Here is a 20,514-nt window from a genome sequence, read left to right on the forward strand (position 1 = left end):
GGGACGGCGAGAGGCTTGAGACGGAGATTCAAACACTTCCTACGCGGCAAGTGTCACAATTAACAACACCGACCGCAGATCATAGGGGCGACCCCACTGGATGATCCGACAAAATCACACACCCCAGTAGCCTGGACCAACGACACCAGGGGAATAAGAAGATACCTAAACATACGTCCCCAGAGGAAAACAGGCCGGCTACTCTGGCAGATCTACGTTCACTATTAGAATCCATGCCAACCAAACAGGACATAGCAAACTTAACATCTCAAATTGTTGCTGAATGCAAACAAGAGTTTGCCAAATTCCGTTCGGAACTAACGGATTTATCATCACAAGTGGACTCCTTAAATCAATCCCGTGATTCCACAGCAAAATCTATCCAAATGCTGACGGACACTGTTAAGCGCCACTCCTCCCAATTACAAAATCTCCACTCTACCCTAGACGATCTAGAAAACAGAAACAGGAGGAATAATTTGCGGATTAGAGGCCTCCCAGAATCCATTTCCAATGCTGATATCCCACCCACACTGACCTCCATATTCAATGGATTATTACAACGCCCGCCAGACACCTTTATTGAAATAGACAGGGCCCATAGAGCCCTACGGCCTCCAGACCCGAATAACCCCCAACCACAGGACATAATATGCCGGATCCACTTTTTCCAACTTAAAGAACTAATTCTACAAGCGACTCGCCAGAAACAAAAACACTCTCTTACCAAGGCAAGACTATCCGAATCATGCCAGACTTATCCAGATACACATTGGCCCAAAGAGCAGCCTTTAAACCCCTACTCACCCTTCTACAGGACAAGGGGATCCCCTTCAGATGGGGGTTCCCCTTCTCTTTATCGGTGAGGAAGGGGCCCTGGACCTTCACGATACGAGCACCCAGAGACTTGAGGGAATTCCTGACCGGTCTGGGCTTACCCAATACCCAATATCACGCAACCTGAATGGATGGCACTTATGAAGAATGGCATATCCACGGCTGGGAGACCCCAGGGCCCCTCGAACCGACCCCCGCCGGGACACCCCGTTAGAGAAATACCAAAGGGAGGGGAAAAAAAGAGGACCGATCGTGGACCGTCGCATCACGACCTGAGGACCCGACCTGAAGATGAGACATCATCTTTACTTAAGAATTGCGTATGACTTTCTCTCGTTCTCCTGTGCTGACAAGATAGGAGGCATGCATGGGGGGGGAGACGGGAGGAAATGTACTAGAACTCAACGCATTCAGCAATAATTTTTTTTTTTTCCCAAGCTTAATGGTTGGACTCTGTTTGAATAGGGCCACAACCTTTCTAGTGCCCAAGGATAACGTGTATTATTATTCTGCCGGTAGATATTCGGTTATACCAAGTTAGAATGTTAAACTAAACATGGCGTTTCGCAGGCTCCTGTGCTACCTCGTCACTTGCTAGACTAGCCTTCGCCCCACATAGGGAGGGAACCTCTGTCCTGCCGTTCAGGGTAGCACAAGCTCCTGTAATACGTTGGTACCTTACTAGTTATCTTCTCTTTTCTTCACAAGAGGCTTTACCTCTGACTTTTGTTGTTCTCTGTAATCTCATCTTCTGATTCTCATTCTACGCTCTAAGTTTTCTATTCTTTTATTTCTCCCTTGGCTTTGCACTAAGCCCTCCATTCTTCGGGACCATCCCACTGAACAATAGAAATGACGGAATTGAGAATCGCCTCCTTCAACGCCAAAGGCCTAAACACGCCAGAAAAACGGGCTCAAATTCTGCAACATTTTCATCAGCAAAAGATACAGATAATCTGTCTACAAGAAACGCACTTTAAAGAGAACCACTCCCCTAACATTAAACATAAACACTACACTAGTTGGCACTTTGCCAATAACCCTAGTAACAAATCGAAAGGAGTTGCCATCGCTATACACAAATCCCTCCCTCACCAACTTGTCAGCTGCACGACAGATAGAGAGGCCAGATACATCATTCTTTCTTTAAAAATCGAAAGCCAAATTATAACCCTACTAAATGTCTATGCCCCAAACCAGGACCAAGCCAGTTTCATTTCAAACCTAGTGGACATCTCCTCCCCCTTGATTCAAGGGACGGTCATTCTATGTGCTGATCTTAACCTTACACTGGACCCGGTTTTAGATAATTCAAAGAAAAAAAAAAAAAAAAAAAAAAAAAAAAATCACACCTCTCCTACAAAGCCATTAAACAGGTCAAGAAAACTCTCCTCAGGCTACAGCTATGTGACCCCTGGAGACTGCAACATCCTGAGGTTAGGGATTACACCTTCTATTCTACACCACACGATTCCTATAGTAGGATAGACTACATCTTGATCCAACACTCAGCCCTCCCTTGGGTTTCTTCTACAACAATTGGTAACATATTGTGGTCTGACCACGCCCCAATCTATTGCTCGTTGAAAATACCTTCCCTCTCTAAAACGGCACGCCCATGGCGCTTGAACGAGAGCCTGCTTGTGGACCTGGTGTGTCTTTCAGATCTTCAGGAATCCATAGGACACTTTCTCTCAGACCACTCTGCTGACACAACGGCCCATATTTTTCAATGGGAGGCCCTCAAATGCGTACTGAGAGGGGGTACTAATAAAACACGGCTCGCGTTTAAAAAAAGCTAAAGCTCAAGCTCTAAGTTCCGCTCTCCAAAACGTCACCAAGCTAGAACTAACCCACAAAAGCGCGCTTTCAACAGAAACGTTGAGAAATCTTCTTAAAGCCAGACAGGAAGTAAAACAACTGGTAGATAATTCCTATAAACGATGTCTCCAAATTGGATGCAGCCATTTTTATGAATTTGGTAATAAACCGGGGAGGATGCTTGCTAGGGCCTTACGCACACAATGCACCCAAAACTTTATCCCTTGCATTAAGGGACCCAGTGATGTCATGGTCCACACAACGGAGGAGATCTCGGAAACTTTCCGCTCATACTACTCAAACTTATACAATCTCCCTAGTCCAGTAAGCTCTCCACACCCTGTTGCCTCCCCTTCCAGTATCTTGAGTCCAGATGTGATTACCGAACTAGATAGCCCCTTTAACCATACAGAATTATTGGATGTAATAAAAAACCTACCAAGTAATAAAAGCCCGGGCCCGGATGGATTCACAGGAAAATTTTACAAAATATTAGCAGACCTCTTATCCCCTTTGATGTTGGTAGCATTTAACTCTATTTCTGAATCCTGCCCATTCCCGGCCCAATCCACGGCTGCATATGTCACCGTAATTCCTAAACCGGGAAAAGACCCACACGCCTGCAAAAGCTACCGCCCAATCTCCCTTTTGAATATTGATCTAAAAATTTTCGCAAAATTAATGGCAAATAGGCTGAGTCTCCTGCTTCCCTCGCTGGTTCACCCAGACCAGGTGGGATTTGTCCCGGGCAGGGAAGCACGGGACAATACCCTAAAAACAATAGATATCATACACTACGCAAAAACCCATAAAATACCGTTGATGGTTTTGTCCCTTGATGCTGAGAAGGCATTCAACAGAATTTCATGGTCTTCTCTGGCACAAACCCTTACACATATTGGTCTTGGTCCCGCTTTCCGAGCTAAGATACATGCTCTTTACAAATCCCCAGTAGCTAGACTGAAAATCAATGGCTCAATATCACATCCCTTTGCCATTCACAACAGCACACGCCAAGGCTGCCCACTCTCTCCCCTTCTTTACATACTAATCATGGAACATCTCCTGACAGCCATTCGCAACACCCCTGAGATTCGGGGGATTAAATTAGCTGGTAAAGAATATAAATGCTCCGCGTTTGCTGATGATGTACTAATTTACATAACTAATCCAGCGACCTCCCTGCCTAACTTGTTGGATTTGCTGGAAAGAGTCGGTAGGTGGTCCAACTTCAAGATCAATATGGACAAGTCCGAAGCCCTTAATGTCTCTCTCTCAAATGAGGTGGTACAAGACTTGAAGACGCATTACCCATTCAAGTGGCTTTCAAGCAATGTCATAACCTATTTAGGCATTCGTCTACCTTCGGAGTTGTCCAGGTTGTGCTCTCTGAATTTTCAGCCATTCCTCTCCAGATTGGAGAGCAGTCTGGCCGCTTGGGAGCGGACAAGTTTTTCCTGGTTTGGACGCATTAACATACTAAAGATGACTATCCTCCCCAGGTTGCTGTATCTAATACACAATCCCCACATATATCCCAGCTTCGTTTTGGGATGGAATCAGGCGACAATTTCAGAATTTTGTCTGGGCGTCCAAACACCCGAGGCTACGCTGGGAAACCCTGGTCCGCCCTAAGGAAGCTGGTGGGATGGGTTTACCGGACTGTCGTCGCTACTATTCAGCAGCAGCATATGCGCATATACTAGACTTAATTCATAGCTATTCGACGAAACTGTGGGTACGCATGGCGACGGATATGTGTCCAATACCGGCAGGATCCCTACCTTGGCTACGCTCCTCCCTACTTCCAAATAATTTGGAAGTATCCTATACAACAGCCAATACGCTGAAAGCCCTGAACGTCCCCTCTTTGAAAAAAAGACTGGTGGACGGACACGGCCCCTTATTCCCCATTGCGGGAAACCCTTTGTTTGAACCTGGGTGTACCGCTTCTTCTTTTCTAGGATGCCCTAAATCCCGCCCACTACGTCTACACCAGGTAGCCCCTAACGGAATATTGTTGCCACTTAACACGATCCTGGGAGAGACATCCCCCTCTCCACGCCATGTATTTGAATATACCCAACTCCAACACTTCTACTCATCGATCCATGACAAAGACAGAATGACACGCCCCCTGTCCGCCTTCGAGTCGCTCTGTCTCGCAAAGTCTGCGATACCGCATGCGACGTCGGCTATCTACAAGTTGCTCGCGGATAAAGATCTACTCTCCCTCCCCCCGTATTGTAAGGCTTGGGAGTCGGAACTTAATAAAACTCACAAAAACCGAATGGGATAAATGCTTCACCCTCTCTCATAAATCAATCATAGCATCCAAATCACAAGAAACAAGTTATAAGATAATTTCGAGATGGTATAGGGTGCCAGCTACATTGAATAGAAGGATTTTTGTGTACTCACCGTAAAATCTCTTTCTCTGAGTCTTCATTGGGGGACACAGGACCATGGGGTTATGCTGCTGTCACTAGGAGGCTGACACTAAGTAGACATAAAAAGTTAGCTCCTCCCCAGCAGTATACACCCCGAGCCAGAGGCGAGCTCAATTTAGTTTAATGCACAAGCAGTAGGAGGAGAACCAAAACAAAGACCCATAGATAAGTCACAGTAAAAATTATAACCAAGTCGTCGTGCGACAAGTGGCCTGGAAATATGGACCACCGAGGCGATAGGCAGGCAATATGTAACACAAGACAAGCAGGGTGGGTGCTGTGTCCCCCCAATGAAGACTCAGAGAAAGATTTTACGGTGAGTACACAAAAATCCTTCTTTCTCTATCGTTTCATTGGGGGACACAGGACCATGGGACGTCCAAAAGCAGTCCCTGGGTGGGAAAAGAGCAAGCACCGGAGATAGGCAGGAAACATCTTCCCCCTGTCGGGCTTGACCCAGACCTGCCAGTACCTATCTTGTTGTAGGTGTGCTACCGCCGCCCGCAAAAACCTACACCAAGAGTGGCCTCTGCCGATACCTGGGTGCGGACTAGATCAGGAGGCGACCTCGCGGACCTGGCCGGCCGACGTCCGAAGACTAATCGACTAAGATGCTCCCATTGCACGGGTATAGTGCGCCTTCACTGCCCGTGGCAGGGATCCGTTCTACCTGCGGTAGGCCTCAACTCTAGCGGAATTGGAACCATGTGGCAATCTTGGCCTTGGGCGCCAGCATGAACTGACTGTCGGTGACACTGAAAGGTGCGGTCCTGAGGACATAACAAAAAACTGAGAGCTCGTACCAGGGCCAGAGTAAACAAGGCCCCTTTCAGGCTGAGAGAAGTACTAGGACAGAATGACCGAAACCCAATCCCCTATCTAGGTGGAACGGCGAGACAGCCCCGGACCGAAGGCGGGGTCTGGCCGGAGCACCCCCTCCTGTGCAGGTGGAGGCCCAGAAAAAGGAGGAGAAAACGACCAGAGAGGACTGCCTGTCCTGATGCCCTTCGTAAAAAACGTGATGGCAACAAGGAACCCACTTTCCAAAACAGGTGAGAACAGAAGGAAACTAGGAAGGAAAAAACAGGATACCCTGAAGCGAACCCCTCGCCCGATCTAGGTCCCACGTCTCTAGTGGATGACGATACAGTAGAGTCAGATGGGTGACTCCCTGGGTGAAAGTCCTAATTTGGCGGACGAGAAGCGAGAGGCTTCTGAAACCGAATAGATAGAGCAGACACCTGGCCCTTAAAAGGGACGCGCGAGAGACCCGCATCCAGACCTGACTGCAAAAATGCCAGCAATAACGGAAGGGAGAAGGAGCAAGAGAAGAGAAGATGTGCTCCTTACACCACCGGAGGAGATCTCCCCGTGTGGAAATAGATTTGTGATGAAAACTGGCTGTCCGGCCTTAAACATTGTGTGTATCGCTCCTGTCGAAAGGCCTGTCTGAGCCAGTAGCCGGGATCCACTAGTAAGGTCATCAATAAGGACCTTTGAGTCTTGGTGGAAGAGAGGGCCCCGACACGGAAGATCTGGAGGGTCTGGAAGGTGCCACGGGGCAACTGTGAGGAGCTGAGTGAGTTGTGTGAACTATGCTCGTCTGGGCCACTCTGGCGCCACCTTCTGCCTTGATTCTTTGAAGAAACCTTGAAAACCCGGAAAACAGAGGGAAGATGCACGGGAGCCTGAACTGGCATCACGACAGGGCGAGGACGTCGACACCTAGGCCAGGTGGAGGGAGCACCACTCGATGAACCGTGGACCTGATAGACGAATCGTGAGGCCATTGGGTCCCTGACCGGAGTCTTCCTTCACCGAAAATCTGGCTGGGGACTTCTCTGTTGAGGAACCGTCTGCCTGACGCGGGGCCATCCCTGCCGAGAAAAGAGGGCCGTTCCATTGTCCACGCTAGGGATGTGCACTGCCGAGATTAGGGCGCGAAGAGATCCGGCTCAGTGCAAGGTCCTCTTGACTTCACCCATTACCATGATACTCCTTGCGTCTTCCTGGTGGATGATGCACGCCACCATTGCGGCATGGTCAGACTGGAATCTGACTGGGCAACCCAGTACATGGTGCTGAAATCGTAGCCGGGCTAGCCGGATGGCTGAATTCTGGAATGTTGATAGGGAGACAATACTCAGGGGTGTCCAACAGCTTTGTGCTGCGGGAATGGAGAGGCACACCCCAGTCTTGGAGATCGGTGACGGTGGACACTATCCTCCAGAGAGGAAGAAGAAGAAGAGAAGGGACTCTCCCCAGGGAGGATGCGAAGAATGGTCCACTTAGGAAGGGAATGGCGGGTCATTCGATATAGACGGGACCAGCGGTCCATAGCAAGGAGAGATTTGACCCCCCTTCTTCGTTAGGGCCCGCTGAAAGAGTCGAGGATGCAACTGGGTACAATGTACTGCCTATATCCCCGCTGACAACTGACCGGGGACTCGCATACCAAGACCGATGGACAAACTGGTGGGGATGGCAGAGAGTACGGAGGCCTCGGTGCAGGGAAGAGAACCACTCTTGTGCGAGGAGTACCTGACCTTGGACGGTATTGAATACCGTGTCTAAAGGGATGATCCGCCGGGGCGGGGTCTGAGAAGACCTTTCCCGAAAGATCGGCTACTCTAGAAGCGAAAAGGCGACGAAGCTATCTACACACCCATACGACAGCCCTTGAGGGAAGAACTCCTGACCACCAGGTCGTACCAGGGCGGAGTGACCATAATAGTTCTGGAGTGTAGGATGGGCATGGCAGCCGCTATGATCCCTGTAACGACCCTTAAGCAAGGAAGTGGTCCCTTGCCTCGCAAGGTGGATGAGCTATTGGTGGGATAGAGGCGCCTTGAAAGGTTAAGGCGCGAAGGACTGGAACCGAGCGGTGGAGCGACGCACCCGCATGCGTCTGGGTCGATGTTGGGTAGGGGAAGAATCTCTTCCCTCAGGTGGCCTAGGGGACCAACTGGACTAGCCCATTTCCGAAGGGACGCTGTCCTAAGAGCGGAAGGGAGACCAGCAATAGAGGTCGCACCGCATTCCAGATCTTGAGTTAGAGTGCTAACAGGTGGTCACACTGCTGCTAGAGACCTAGACCGTGCCGCTGGCAGACGCCCGGGCTGTGTTGAGAAGGTACTCACCGAAGATGTCAACCAGTTCTGAATCGGCAGAGATGGAACGTAGACCGCTGCGTAGGGTGTCCGTGGAGTCCCTGAGAGACGTCACGTTAGGGATGATAAGCCAGGTGGAACCCTGGCGGGCCGATCACAGGGGAGCATGCCCCTTCTCTCCGGAGCCCTTTGGGGAAGGGATAATGACAATGACAAGACTTACCACTGGTAAACGTCGTGTCTGGTTGTTGTCTGCCATGACGCAACAACCCGGCGAACTACTGGATGTCCACTGAATACATCATGGGTCCGCCAGAAAAGTCTTAAAGGAGACCTGTGTGCTCAGAGGGGAGAAGAGGACTCACCGTGCTCTTATGGACTGACTCACCGTTTCTACCAGGCTATTCGTCATGCGGCGAACCTCTGGCGCCTGCTCGGAATCCAGCAGAGGTGGTATGCCTGGGTCATCACCAGAGGGGCTGGAAGGCTTCCGGTGGAGCGGAAGTTTGGACCTGGGAATGAAGGAAAAACTAGGGGGGGGGCACCGAAGAGACCAGGCGGGTCCGCTTCGAGCCGTGGATAAGGTCCCTGGCACGGGACTCACCTCCCCCTGTGTGTGCACGGAGAGAAAAGGGCTGTCCGTACCTTTATGGCTTGACTCACCATTTCTTCCGGGCCATTCGTCATGCGCCGAACATCAGGCGCCTGCTCGGACTCCAGCAGAGGCGGTATGCCTGGGCCATCACCTGAAAGGTCGAAAGGCTTCCGGAGGAGCGGCCGTCTGGACCTGGGGATGAAGGTGAAAACTCCCCGAGGGGATTGCGCCAGTCCTGTGGAGGCATGACAGAGCGTCGGCCAGGGACGCAGCGTATGCGTACCGACCCGAGGACGTCAGCGAGGGGAATTATGGCTTGAGACAGGGGCGCTGACCAGCCAGCCAGGGGAGATACCGGGACCTGCAGTGTCAGGGGCTGCGATCACTAAATCTGACATGAATTGGGTGAATTCAAAAGTTGAGATAATATTCTGGGAACATATGTTGATAGTAAAAACCACCGTTCCCTTCTATATGTATGTATCTATCATGTCAACTAGTTGCCTGATAGCACCTGTATAATTCAATATATATATATATATATATATATATATATATATATATATATATATATATATATATATATATATATATATATATATATATATATATATATATATTATTTCTATATGTATACAATAATAAACTCAACCTCTGATAAAAACACAATCCCTGTATGATTGTGGCACTTTTGAGGGCTTGTTTTTACTGTTATAAACGGTTGCTGCAGCTTCAGCAATCCGCACACTGGGAGTCCTATTTCCTTTTTTTTTTTTTTTTTTTTAAAGGAAGATGGACGCTGAGGAAGTCTGGAGAGCGGGAAAAACACAGCCACCGCCCCCCCTGTGATGCCTGGGGCAGAGCGGAGGGCGGAGACGGACGGCCGGCAACCAATAGCGCTGCAGTGAAGGGGCGGGCATGGGACACTGGAGACAAGGCCGGAGCCGGGGCCTAAATTTTGGGGCTGCCGGCGCGCCGGGAAGTAGAGACAGGCGGTCCTGCCTGCAAGCAGTGGTGGGGCAGCAGCGATGACCGGAGCGCCAAGAGGGGGGTCTGCGCTTGTGCCTGCGCGCGCCGCCGACAGCTGAGACGTGGCAGGGGCGCAGAGCGTCTAGGCCGAGACCGGGGCCTCAATTTTGTAGCCGCCTGGAGGAGAAGGTAGGAGAAGGTCGGTCCTACCTGTTCTCGGCGGCGCCGGCCCAGCGACGGATGCGGTGCAGGCAGGGCTCCTTGCCCCTGCCTGTGTACAGTGCTCTTGTCCAGGAAGACTGAAGACTCCGGGGGAGAGCGTGCTGAGGCAGGGAAGTAGACATCATGATGGGGGAAGCAACCCCCCTGCAGGAGAAGGCAGCGTGAAAGGCCCATCGGATTACAAACGCTGCGGAGGTTCCATCCCTGCTGTATGCCCCTGTACGCCCTTTGGGGTGATACCGCAGCGCGAATCAGGGGTGCCCATGACAACCTGCCCACACGCGCAACCCCGGGAGTGGTACCACGGGGATGGACGGGGGAGAGGGCTCGAAATCTCAAGCCCCTGCGACCCTGGGGTGTGGTACCCACAGGGCTGCGGAGGAAGAGTGACGAAGAAAATACCTGCAGAAATGAGAAGACAGGTATGAGAGCGATGAGCGGCGCCGAAAAGGGAAAAAAGCGCAAAAATCAAATGGCTGAGGGGGGGGCCGAGACGGCCCACATCAGCCTCCTACGACAGTAAGCTAAAAACTGAATTGAGCCCGCCTCTGGCTCGGGGTGTATACTACTGGGGAGGAGCTAACTTTTTATGTCTACTTAGTGTCAGCCTCCTAGTGACAGCAGCATAACCCCATGGTCCTGTGTCCCCCAATGAAACGATAGAGAAAAATGGTTTTCTGGGATGCCGGACACATGTTGGCATTGTGGCACGGAGTTGGGAACCATGTCACATAAATGGTGCTCCTGCCTGACCTTGAATGCTTTGCGGAGTCCTCAAAACGGTATTGGAGGTGACGGAGATCTCAGTCCCACAGTCTCCAGAAGCAATTTTGCTCTATATGTTCCCTCTATCTAAAACTAGATATAAAAAAATCACTACTCAGACATCTATTGCAGGCCGCGAAAACAGTAATCCCCAGACACTGGAGATCTATGGATCCCCCGTCTTTGGAGGAATGGTTTGCAGAGGTGAACCTGACACACCGCATGGAGTCTCTGATAGCCTGTTCCCATCGGGAAAGGGATGTGGTAGCCAAGACTTGGTTCCACTGGGAGGCGTTCTTGTCTTCGCCCTTGTACCGACAGATCCTGAAGTAAAGTGCAAAGTCATATATCTTTTCCTCTCCATCTCTTTTCTTATTTCATAACCTGCTTTCTCTCTTTCTTCTTCTTCTATGGGTTTTCTCTCCCTGGATTAGGGTTGAAAGTCCCTCAAGTTGAGGGACTAAAAGGTTAGGAATGTATTAGAGTGTTTTATAGACCATGGAAAGTTTTTCGTGTCTTACACATCTGGCCACAGGCCATAGAAGCCGACACGAACAGCAAAGTATTATAGTATGACGGATCAGTTAACTGAAATGGTCGCTTCCTAGCTTCTTATTATAATAATTCTTGTTAACTTAATACAAATTGTAAACATAACAAGTTCTTTGATGCCCTCACTTGTTTGTATGTTAAAATTCTGAAAATCAATAAAAATTTATTGTTTAAAAAAAAAAAAAAAAAAAAAATGTAATTAAAGCCCCTGATTTATAATTTTCATGGGAATACGTAAAAAAGGCCCCATTACACAATTACTCCTGAATGTGGCAATACCCTACATTCACAGTACTGGGCTCGCAAGGGAAGTGGATCTATTTGACTTTTGCAGTATAGGTTTCCAAGAATAGTTTGCGGACTCCATTTGCAGAGCCCGTAGTGCCAAAAGAGAAAAAAAAAAAAAGAAGACATTTTTATAGACTATCATCACTTACATATGAATTTTTATATTACATTTTATACTTTTTTGTTGCAGCTCTATGATGAAGCAACATAGTATTTTACTTTTTCTTACTGTGTTCACTGAAGGGGTTAACTAGTATGACAGTTTTGTAGAATGGGACATTATAGACATGACAATACCAAATATATGTTTTGTTTTTTGTTTTTTACATAATCATATATATTTATTGATCTATTTTGTATTTTTTTTTATTTTTATTTTTTGTAAATATTTTTTTCACTTTATACCTGTCAGTGAAACAGTGACAGAAGCCTTTTAGACCGTGCTGCTGGCATTATCTAACTATCATCTAACTATTAGCTATCATGTTACTATAGCTGGTAGACCTGGAGGTCGTCAAGACGATCTCAGGATGCTATGACTACCATCGGTGAATTTTTCTGAATTTTTTTTTTTGGGGGGGGGGGGGATTTATTTCACTTTTTGTGGTTTGGGGCTTAACCTATAGCCTAACATGTTGATCCAAAGTAAGGCAAAAACCCCATGGAGCAGACATGAATATCTTCATATTATGGGGAACAATTCCCTACCGACTCCATATCAGAATCTACTGCCCTTAACCAGTAATATTGGGTTTTTCAAGTAGTACAATATTTGTACATTCTAATAAGATCGCTCCCAAGCCTTCGTTTTTCCAAATTGAATAACTCCAACTTTAATAACCTGCCTTGGTATTGCAGTCCACCTATTCCTTTAATAACCTTGGTTGCACTTCTCTGCACCCTCTGTAGTTCAGTGATGTCCTTCTTATACACTGGAGACCAAAACTGCACACCGTATTCTAAGTGTGGCCGAACTAATTACTTGTTTGGAGGCAAAACTATATTCTCATCATGAGGTTCTATGTGTCATTTAATAAATCCAGTTATTGTATTAGCTTTGGCAGCTAAAAATTTTAAAGGAGCATCATAACTTGGTCCTAGTGGGACAACCAGGTGATAAAGCAAACTTTGACCTCCTTTCTTGTAGTTTTTGGTGGCCAAGGTTGTATAAGGACATAGTGAATTTTGTGTCTTCCTGTAATACCTGTGCACATTCTAAGAACCTGCTTACTTGTCCGTCCGGGTCTCTCCTTGACTATACCTAACAGATGATGGACTCAAGTATCTATGGACTTTATTCCTGACCTTCCTTCGACTGCTGTTAAAATGGTTATCTTAGTAGTGGTAGATAGCTTCAGTAAAATGAGGCACTCCATTGCTCTACCGGTCTTCCCTAAAGATAAAACATTCACTCATATATTTCTGATATCGTGGTGTCTGATCGGGGGACCCAGTTTGCTTTTAAATTTTGGAGGGCATTCTGTTCTCATCTGGGAGTACATCTGTCTTTTTCCTCAGCGTTCCATCCCCAATCTAAAGTGAAGATTGAACGCATAAATCAGAGTTTGGAGACTTACTTAGGGTGTTTTGTGTCCGATAACCAGAAACATTTGTCGTTGTACCTCCCTTTGTTATTTAATGCAAACTCAACCAGTCAAAAGGAATCCACTGGGAAGTCACCTATTTTTGGTGCCTACAGGTTCCACCCTCAGTTCTATGCTTTCAGTGCGTAGGGATCTTCGAGGGATCCTGGGGAAGAACGATTTTCCTTGTTGCTTCTTTCCATTTGGCATGTAAAACTGAACATCCTAAGCATTATGGGGGAAAGGTACAAAGGTGTGCATGACAAAAGTCTGTCATGTCTTGACCTGTGTGTGAATGATTACATATATTTGTCCACTAGGAATATCAACTTGAAGGTTCTGTCTTGGAAACTGGGTCCTAGGTTCATCGGTCCATATAACATTATTGCCGTTATTAAACCTGTGGCCTTTCGGCTTAAGATACCCCAGCACTCAAAATACACATTTTTCACAGATCATTTCTCAGAAAGTGTGTCGGGTTTGGAAAGCCATCACCTTTACCACTGCCTCCAGTTATTGTTGATGGGAAGTTATGAGCTTGAGGTGGAAAGAATCGTGTCTATTTCCCCCTGTCTGTCCTCCTACCCTTGTATTGAATTATTGCAGTAGGTACGACTAGTGCTCTCGCCGGGTTTCTCACTAGCCAGGGTGAGTTCAGGGCAAGCGAGGGTCTAGACACGTGATCGGCGATGGGGTGAAAGAACCTGTATAGGGACAGTAGGGAGTGCAGGAGGTTACCCCCGCTCCCCTCTCCTTGAAAATGAATAGGCCAGTCAGTTCTCATCTAGCCAAGTCTCCAACATTTGCAAGGACATCAGATAACTGATCCAACATTGTTATTTATGTTCCTCTATTTGGTTTACTCAATATAGTTCTCTACTAGAACCAATCCACGTATTCTTATATATGTTCACCACTGTGTGAAACATAGCGAGAGCATGGAGAGTTTGAGGGATAGCCATCGGGGAATGAGGGCACCATTTGAAAAATTAGGGTGTTATACTCCATTGCTAGGAAGGGACAGAACCAGGGGTGGGATTCAAATTTTTAACAACAGGTTCTCTGTAAACCCCGCCCATTTGAAAACCACACCCATTCTGTTACCACACCCGTTTTGTTAGCCACACCCATTTTCACGCACTTTTCGCACCAAAAAAATACAATTAATGTAAAGTATAATCTCTTTCCCCTTCTTCCCTTCCTATACCGTCACTCTCCTGTCCAGCACCAGTTGTTCCAGTCACTGTCAGGCATATTGTATTAAACGGTTTTTCTACATTTTTTAAAAATTATTACTAAAGGAGCCCTGCTAAAACTGGAACGGACGACCTTCCCTCTGCAGATCCCATTCCATTATGGCCTCTTTCTCCCTGCAGATCCCATCCCATTATGGCCTCTTTCCCCCTGCAGATCCCATCCCATTATGGCCTCTTTCCCCCTGCAGATCCCATCCCATTATGGCCTCTTTCCCCCTGCAGATCCCATCCCATTATGGCCTCTTTCCCCCTGCAGATCCCATCCCATTATGGCCTCTTTCCCCCTGCAGATCCCATCCCATTATGGCCTCTTTCCCCCTGCAGATCCCATCCCATTATGGCCTCTTTCCCCCTGCAGATCCCATCCCATTATGGCCTCTTTCCCTCTGCAGATCCCATCCCATTATGGCCTCTTTCCCCCTGCAGATCCCATCCCATTATGGCCTCTTTCCCCCTGCAGATCCCATCCCATTATGGCCTCTTTCCCCCTGCAGATCCCATCCCATTATGGCCTCTTTCCCCCTGCAGATCCCATCCCATTATGGCCTCTTTCCCCCTGCAGATCCCATCCCATTATGGCCTCTTTCCCCCTGCAGATCCCATCCCATTATGGCCTCTTTCCCCCTGCAGATCCCATCCCATTATGGCCTCTTTCCCCCTGCAGATCCCATCCCATTATGGTCTCTTTCCCCCTGCAGATCCCATCCCATTATGGCCTCTTTCCCCCTGCAGATCCCATCCCATTATAGCCTCTTTCCCCCTGCAGATCCCATCCCATTATGGCCTCTTTCCCCTGCAGATCCCATCCCATTATGGCCTCTTTTCCCCTGCAGATCCCATCCCATTATGGCCTCTTTTCCTTGGCAGATCCTGACCCATATGGCTCCTCTCCCCATATAGTTCCCATCTTATGCGGCCCCTCTCCCTGCATCTACGGCTCACTGAACGCTTACCTGATCCAAGCACCGACGGCCTCTCCTCTGTCTTCCATCCTCCTTGGCACGCTGCACCCACTGACGCTGACAGACGACAGTGGGAGGAGCTACCTCCTCACACTTCTGTGACCTCTGCAGCATCAGCACGTCACTGCACGCCGGGTCAGGGAGCAGACTGGCTTCACTGAACCCGGAAGTGCGGCGCGGAGGTATTGGGATTCATTTGTGCTAGTGTCTTAAAGAGACACTAACACTACGGTTTTTATACAAGAAAATGCCATGGCAGATGACATGACCAGTGATACCATAAATTCACCCTTGAATATTACCTGCTTAACCCAGCAGGAAGTACGCCGCCGCCTCGAAATCACTAAGGTTGACAAATCTCCGGGCCCGGATGGCATACACCCCAGAGTTCTACAGGAATTGAGTTCTGTGATAGGTAGCCAATTATTTTTAATCTTCACAGATTCCTTAATAACAGGGTCGGTACCGCAGGACTGACGCATAGCAAATGTGGTGCCAATATTCAAAAAGGGGACAAAAACTGAGCCGGGAAATTATAGGCCGGTAAGTTTAACCTCTATGGTTGGTAAAATTCTTAAAGGGTTTCTTGAGAGATGCTATACTGGAGTATCTCAAGAAAAATAACCTTATGACAGAGTATCAACATGGGTTTATGAGGGATCGATCCTGTCAAACTAATTTGATTAGCTTCTATGAAGAGGTAAGTTCAAGCCTGGACCAGGGAAATGCAGAGGATGTTGTGTATATGGACTTTTCAAAAGCTTTTGATACGGTGCCACACAAAAGGTTGGTACATAAAATGAGAATAATGGGGATAGGGGAAAATATGTGTAACTGGGATAAAAACTGGCTCAGTGATAGGAAACAAAGGGTGGTTATTAATGGTACGTACTCGGACTGGGTCTCAGTTCATAGTGGGGTACCACAGGGGTCAGTATTGGACCCGCTTCTTTTCAACATATTTATAAATGACCTTGTTGGGGGCATGCGGAGTAGAATTCAATATTTGCAGATGATACTAAACTCTGCAGGGTAATCAATACAGAGGAGGATAATTTTATATTACAGGGAGATTTATGTAAATTGGAGGATTGGGCTGAGAAGTGGCAATTGAAGTTTAATGTAGATAAATGTAAGGTCATGCACTTGGGTAGAGGAAATAAAATTTATAATTATGTACTTAATTGTAGAACACTGGGTAAAACAGACACAGAAAAAGACTTGGGTGTATGGGTGGATGGTAAACTTCACTTTAGTGGACAGTGTCAGGCAGCTGCTGCCAGGGCTAATAAAATAATGGGATGTATTAAAAGAGGTATAAGTGTTCATGAAAAAAAAAATATAGTTCTACCTCTGTACAAGTCAATGGTGCGACCGCACTTGGAATACTGTGTACAATTCTGGTCACCGATATATAAGAAGGACATAGCTGAACTGGAGAGGGTGCAGAGAAGAGCGACCAAGATTATTAGAGGAATGGGTGGGCTGCAACACCAAGACAGGTTATTAAACTTGGGGTTATTTAGTTTGGAAAAACGAAGGCTTAGGGGGGATCTATTCACAATGTATAAATATATGAGGGGACAGTACAGAGACCTTTACGAAGATCTTTTTACACCTAGGCCTGCGGCTGGAACACGGGGGCATCCGCTTTGTCTTGAGGAAAGAAGGTTTAATCATAATCACAGACGAGGATTCTTTACTGTACGAGCAGTGAGACTATGGAACTCTCTGCCGCATGATGTCGTAATGAGTGATTCACTACTAACATTTAAGCAGTGCCTGGATGCCTTTCTTGAAAAATGTAATATAACCAATTATGTATATTAGAGTTTATGACAGGGTGTTGATCCAAGAAACTAGTCTGATTGCCGTATGTGGAGTCAGGAAGGAATTTTTTTTCCCCCATTGGAGCTTGTTTGCCACATTGTTTTGTTGTTTTTTTTTGCCTTCCTCTGGATGTTAGGCTACGGGTTGAACTAGATGGACTTAGGCGGGCTTTGCACGCTGCGACATCGGTAACAATGTGTTACCGATGCTGCAGCGATAGTCCCGCCCCCGTCGCACGTGCAATATCTAGTGAAAGCACAGAGAGAGGAAGGGCACTACCCGCGGGATCTCCTGGTATACAGAAAACTATACCAAATAGCGTAAGAAAAAGAAGTATACCAAAACGGGATCACCACAAGGTCAATTTATATAAAGAATTACTTTATTGTACAAAAAACCACACGTCCACACCAGGAGTGTAGCACACACAGGAGAACAGAAGAACCAGCAAGATAGAAAAAATACCATACAAAATACATTTTTTTTCTATCTTGCTGGTATCTTACCAATAGTGAGTATAGATTGAGGATATCTTAAAGGCTTGGTGCAGGACAAATTACTTTGATCCATTCTGGGTTATACTAGATCTTTGGTTATGTCTTTTTCATCACAGTCAGAATTATGCAGCCAGCTAATGGTTTGGGATCTTAGGTTGTAATACTGTGTATGTGATGCTAGCATAGCACCTCTTATATACATCTCCTGGATATATCTATTTGGCGGTCTAGGCCTTTATTAAACTATGTATAGTGTTATTTTCCCATATATCATCTGTGGTGGATATAACTGATCAGTTATTTTGGACAAATAAAGCAGCATTGTATGGTGCATTAGGAGAGGTTATTAATATTGGATAATATTGTATTGATATACTTTTCATAATTATATGTATTGTTTCCCAACGTGACAGTTCTTATATGCCATAGGCTTTTTAAGTGTTTTTAATTTTCTTCTGTGTGTGCTACACTCCTGGTGTGGACGTGTGGTTTTTTGTACAATAAAGTAATTCTTTATATAAATTGACCTTGTGGTGATCCCGTTTTGGTATACTTCTTTTTCTTACGCTATTTGATCTAGTGAAAGCACCTGTCGCTGCACCGGCATTAGGGCGGCTTTGCACGTTGCAACATTGCACGTGCGATGTCGATGGGGTCAAATCGAAAGTGACGCACATCCGGCGTCGCAGTCGATATCGCAACGTGCAAATCCTTTTTGATACGATGAACGAGCGCAAAAGCGTCGTTATCGTATCATCGCTGCAGCCTCCGACATTTCCATAATGCCGGTGCAGCGACAGGTGCGATGTTGTTCCTCGCTCCTGCGGCAGCACACATCGCTGTGTGTAAAGCCGCAGGAGCGAGGAACTTCACCTTACCTGCCGCCGGCTGCAATGAGAAGGACGGAGGTGGGCGGGATGTTTACATCCTGCTCATCTCCACCCCTCCACTTCAATTGGCCGCCTGCCGTGTGACGTCGCTGTGACGCCGCACGACCTGCCCCCTTAGGAAGGAGGCGGGTCGCCGGCCAGAGGGACGTCGCACGGCAGGTATGTGCGTGTGAAACTACCGTAGCGATAATAATCGCTACGGCAGCTTTCACTAGATATTGCACGTGCGACGGGGGTGGGACTATCGCTGCAGCATCGGTAACACATTGTTACCGATGTCGCAGCGTGCAAAGCCCACCTTATGGAAATGTCGGAGGCTGCAGCGATGATACGATAACGACGCTTTTGCGCTCGTTCATCGTATCAAAAAGGATTTGCACGTTGCGATATCGACTGCGACGCCGGATGTGCGTCACTTTCGATTTGACCCCATCGACATCGCACGTGCAATGTCGCAACGTGCAAAGCCGCCCTTAGAGTCTCCTTTCAACCTTAAAAAACTATGAAACTATGAAACAAATGAATAGAGGGAACCGGATCACTGGAGCCGTTTCTTGCCGGTTCGGGGAACCGGCTGCTATTTTAACAACCGGTTCTCCCAAACCGGACAGAACCGGCTGAATCCCACCCCTGGACAGAACCTTTTGAGGGATAAGTATGTAAGCACCGATCTCATTCCTGTTTAATGGTTATCTGGGTATATCTAGACTCTTGGTGTCAGCCTAAATATTTTGTATTATTCACTTATGTGTTTGTGTTGAGTCAGTTTTAGGTGGTTTTAATAAGAATTTAACAAAATGTATGTTTTTCTATTTCTTAATAAAGGTATATACTCTGCAAAACACTCAATTATCTATACCTTATGCTTCATTTTTGCTGTGGAACATTATTTGTAGGACAATAAGTTTTGTTCCTTCTTCTTAGTCCCACATTGTAGCAGCTGCTGAATGAGAAGAATCTGTCACTCTTCTGCATTTAGTGGTCACTACTCACCTGGGCGGTTATCTGTAGGAACCTCCTCTTTACTCCGCTCATCATCCTTCACATATGTCTCTGTAGTATTAATATGGGGTAGATCTTCACCCTGAAACAAATATTGTAAAAGTCACCGACAGATGGAGAAGTCCCATCTATGATCAGCTCTAATCCTGCCATCTCCACCGCTCTCATTACACAAGTATAACACATATAATACTGGAGGATAAAACAAGACTGAGCACAAGACCTTCACAGCCGTCTACACATCATAGGGAGATTTCATGGCCCCTTCTCTCCATCTACCTGATGATCCTGAGGAACATCGGGGTCTTCTTGTTTACAGTCCTGTGGGAGAAGAGGACGGGGACATCTCTCTGGTGTTGTCCTCTTACTGGATAGACCTGGAGGAGACACATACAGGGGCTGAATTCATTCCTTACATACAGATAATTATAGGCCATGTGTATTTAGTCCTGTCTATTACCTGGTGATGTGAGGGGCTGGGGAGCCTCCATCATGACGTCCTTGTACAGATCTTTGTGTCCTTCTAAATACTCCCACTCCTCCATGGAGAAATAGACGGTGACGTCCTGACACCTTATAGGAACCTGACACATACAATGATACCGTCACCCCCGATCCCTTCATAGCGTTACTGTATAATGTCCCAGCATTCCCAGCAGTGTCACCTCTCCAGTCAGCAGCTCAATCATCTTGTAGGTGAGTTCTAGGATCTTCTGGTCATTGATGTCCTCATGTATCGGGGGGTGAGGCCCCGTGATTGGGCTCAGGGGTCTTCCCCATCCCTCAGACACAGGGGCCTGACAGCGCTCACTAGAGGTCTTCTTCACTACTGTGTAATCCTGGTTATGGAGAGACACAGTAAGAAATCTCACTCCAGACATTTCC

General features: G+C 47.2%; 1 protein-coding gene across 1 annotated transcript in view; it reads right to left on the reverse strand.

The window, feature by feature from the left end:
* LOC142312350 (uncharacterized) overlaps positions 1-20,207 on the reverse strand; it is a 106,273-nt gene extending 86,066 nt beyond the window's left edge. The window contains exons 1-3 of the mRNA XM_075351288.1: positions 20,090-20,207; positions 19,909-20,006; positions 19,621-19,711 (exon numbers count right to left, since the gene is read on the reverse strand). Coding sequence (XP_075207403.1) covers positions 19,621-19,711; positions 19,909-20,006; positions 20,090-20,174 — 274 coding nt within the window. The 5' untranslated portion in view covers positions 20,175-20,207. The remainder of the gene's footprint in view (positions 1-19,620; positions 19,712-19,908; positions 20,007-20,089) is intronic.
* Positions 20,208-20,514: the final 307 nt, after the last annotated feature.

Source organism: Anomaloglossus baeobatrachus, chromosome 5, assembly GCF_048569485.1.
Source record: "Anomaloglossus baeobatrachus isolate aAnoBae1 chromosome 5, aAnoBae1.hap1, whole genome shotgun sequence".
Taxonomy (NCBI): domain Eukaryota; kingdom Metazoa; phylum Chordata; class Amphibia; order Anura; family Aromobatidae; genus Anomaloglossus; species Anomaloglossus baeobatrachus.